Raw genomic sequence first — 2,681 nt, forward strand, 5'->3', positions numbered from 1 at the left:
AAAATTCTTTCCTCAAGTCTTTGTGAGTCCGTTTTAATGTATCTCCCAATGGTGTTGCCAATACCTGCAAGGACTTGTTGGTTCCAAAGATGTAATGGGAGATTGTGTAAATGGACCCATATAGGCATCCTGGATACAACCATAGTATTTGCTTCAAATTCTGGAAACCATGGTGTGATGAAGAGGCCCGTGGATCCCCAGAACCATGGTCCTTCCTATAATATAATGTCTCAGATTGTGTAAATGGACCCATATAGGCGTCCTGGATACAACCATAGTATTTGCTTCAAATTCTGGAAACCATGGTGTGATGAAGAGGCCCGTGGATCCCCAGAACCATGGTCCTTCCTATAATATAATGTCTCTGGTCTCTATTGAAGGGAAATTTGCAATGAAGAAACCCTTGGAATAAAGATGAATTTCACAGTGTGTAGTCCAGTTTGTGAAAATCCAATGGAAGAGCTCGACAATTTTTGGCCAAAAACAGTTGAATCCACAGATAATAGCTTGTTTTTCAAAAATATTACAATGTTCATCTATTTTTGGTATATCTATGTTTAATTCTGGGGTATAATTCAATTGCTCCACAATAAGGGCTAGGTTCAATTCAAGCTTGCTTTGGTGTCGTTGTAGGAGTATTTTTCCCTTGGAGGATGTTCTTGAAGGAAAGCCCTGCACTTTTGCGCTTCTATTGTGTTTCTATATTTTTTGTTGAACTGCTCTCTATGCCACCTCCTGTTTGTTTTGATTTACTGTAGTCTGCTGCTGCACCACCTCTCAGTCTCATATTGAGTATTATTGTAGATGTAGATATAATATTATAGTCCATGAGAGGTCTGGTGTCTTGGAGAGCTTTACCCCCATATATCAGATGTTGAGATCCGACAGGATATCCAATATGGTGTAAAATGCTATTCTTCAGATGTAAAACAGAGTCTGTTGCAAGAAACCAAACCAAGATAGATATCCCCAAAGGGGTTTTAATAAAAAATTGATATCGCTGAGGGTTTACCAGGGGTTCTGCTTCCATCTGGAGGTTTCTAGACCGTGCACTGGGTGTCTCCGCAGACAGTCCATATAGCAGGACTCGTCGTTGCTCGTCCATGCACTTGTTCATGAATCGCTAGACTGTTGAGCAACGTTGGTAGCCGATGGTTGCAGAGGGTTCAGGGAAATAATCATCGGATGTGCTTCCTTGGTCGCCAGATGCTGAAGGTGTGGAGGGGTATGAGGCAACACTGCTGGGCCTGAATGAAGATCTAGCCTGTGTGCCATCAGGAACACCGCCCGACAATCCATGGCGACAGACAGAACACGTATTGTGTTGAGCCAGCCAGGGAAGTATGCAATCTGAATGGTAAATGTGCTTGCAGGGCATCTCCCTGGCTTCGCCGCCGACCTCGAACTGGTCCTTGCAGACAGGGCAGTGCGAATTGTTAACCAGATGTCGAGTATTGATCTTAATCGTGGGCATTGCATCCACGGCTGCACTTGGGGCAGGAGGAGGGCCCCATCTATCATTCTGAGACAACTGTTCTATGAGCTGTTCTAATCTAGAGCCCATGAAATAATCCCCAAAGTTTGCAGGCAAGGCCCTGGGTTCTTTTTCTGTATCACCACCCAAAATTAACTCCATGTGGCCCTTAGCCCCCATCAGGCCCCGTCTGAGAATCAGAAGGGGACTGTAGAACATCTGGTCATGGACGTGGTCATGGCCTTCATTGATTCCTCGGCTGTTCAGCCGGCTGAGCAAGGCGGCCATGAGGTTAGCCCCAGAAGGCCTCTCTCTGTCCTCCATTAAGAAGCCCTCAAAGGGGTTTGTTCGAGAGATCGAAACGCCATCGCTTACTTCCTCTATAAACCCTCCGCCACAGGTGGGACAAAGGGTAGGGTCTCTGGCCGATAATCTTGACATACGATTGCAAGCATGGCACCAGTAGGGAGAACTACTTCTAGAACCCATCTCGATAAACCTTGAAAATTCAGAGAGGCGACCTCGCACTTGCCTCGGCTCATTCTGTTTCTTCCATCCCAGGGGAGCTAGAAGCTCGATGGAAACAGCTTCAACGGAGTCTGGCTGTGCTTCCATCTTAGGTTCCTTCTCAGCATGTTGTTGCTCCTTCTTGGTTGGGCTCGACATGTTGCGAGTTCGAATCGCAGAAGCTCCCAAAACCCTAATTCCTTCTTCAGATTCAGGAATCTCTCTTTCATGAGAAGCTTTGTCATGCCATTAGAGATGATTATATTTCCTGGTTTCCCTGCAATACCCCTTAATTCAACTTCCTTTCCTTCCAAAAAAAAATTCAAGAAAAGAGTTGAAAATTAAAAGTTATCATCCCCAAATTTTGTAACCATTGTACACCTAGTACAACATCAACACCACCCATTGGTATGGAAAGCGTTGGACTATTCAATAGATATTACCCCATGGTTAGCTTGATATTATGGAAATTTCAAGAGAATTTTATAGTTCCTTCATTTGCAACCATCACTTGACACTCTAGTGTTTGATATAGGAAGCAATTCAATTCCTTGCCTAGCTTACAATGAAAAAAATTATGGTTACTTGAATCAATCAACACTATTACCTTTTTCTTCTTGATATATCCTTCTATCTTGAGAGTTTGAGGAGTGGTAATCCCTTCCAATGCATTACAAGATATGGCCGGATTCATTTCTTC

The 2,681-nt window shown here is 43.9% G+C and overlaps 1 protein-coding gene across 1 annotated transcript; it reads right to left on the reverse strand.

Annotated features, from left to right (window-relative positions):
* Positions 1-1,123: 1,123 nt before the first annotated feature.
* On the reverse strand, positions 1,124-1,968 carry LOC149181254 (E3 ubiquitin-protein ligase RZF1-like). The gene has a single exon (XM_089414133.1). The coding sequence runs from the start codon at positions 1,961-1,963 to the stop codon at positions 1,124-1,126; it is 840 nt and encodes a 279-aa protein (XP_089270259.1). The 5' UTR covers positions 1,964-1,968.
* Positions 1,969-2,681: the final 713 nt, after the last annotated feature.

Source organism: Pinus tabuliformis, chromosome 3_2 (assembly GCF_031772625.1).
Source record: "Pinus tabuliformis cultivar Carrire ecotype Pingquan chromosome 3_2, CPIR1, whole genome shotgun sequence".
In the NCBI taxonomy this organism is placed as follows: Eukaryota; Viridiplantae; Streptophyta; class Pinopsida; order Pinales; family Pinaceae; genus Pinus; species Pinus tabuliformis.

Coding starts and splice junctions, on each gene's coding strand:
- LOC149181254 (XM_089414133.1), bottom strand. CDS start 1,963: ATGGGTTCTAGAAGTAGTTCTCCCTACTGGTGCCATGCTTGCAATCGT.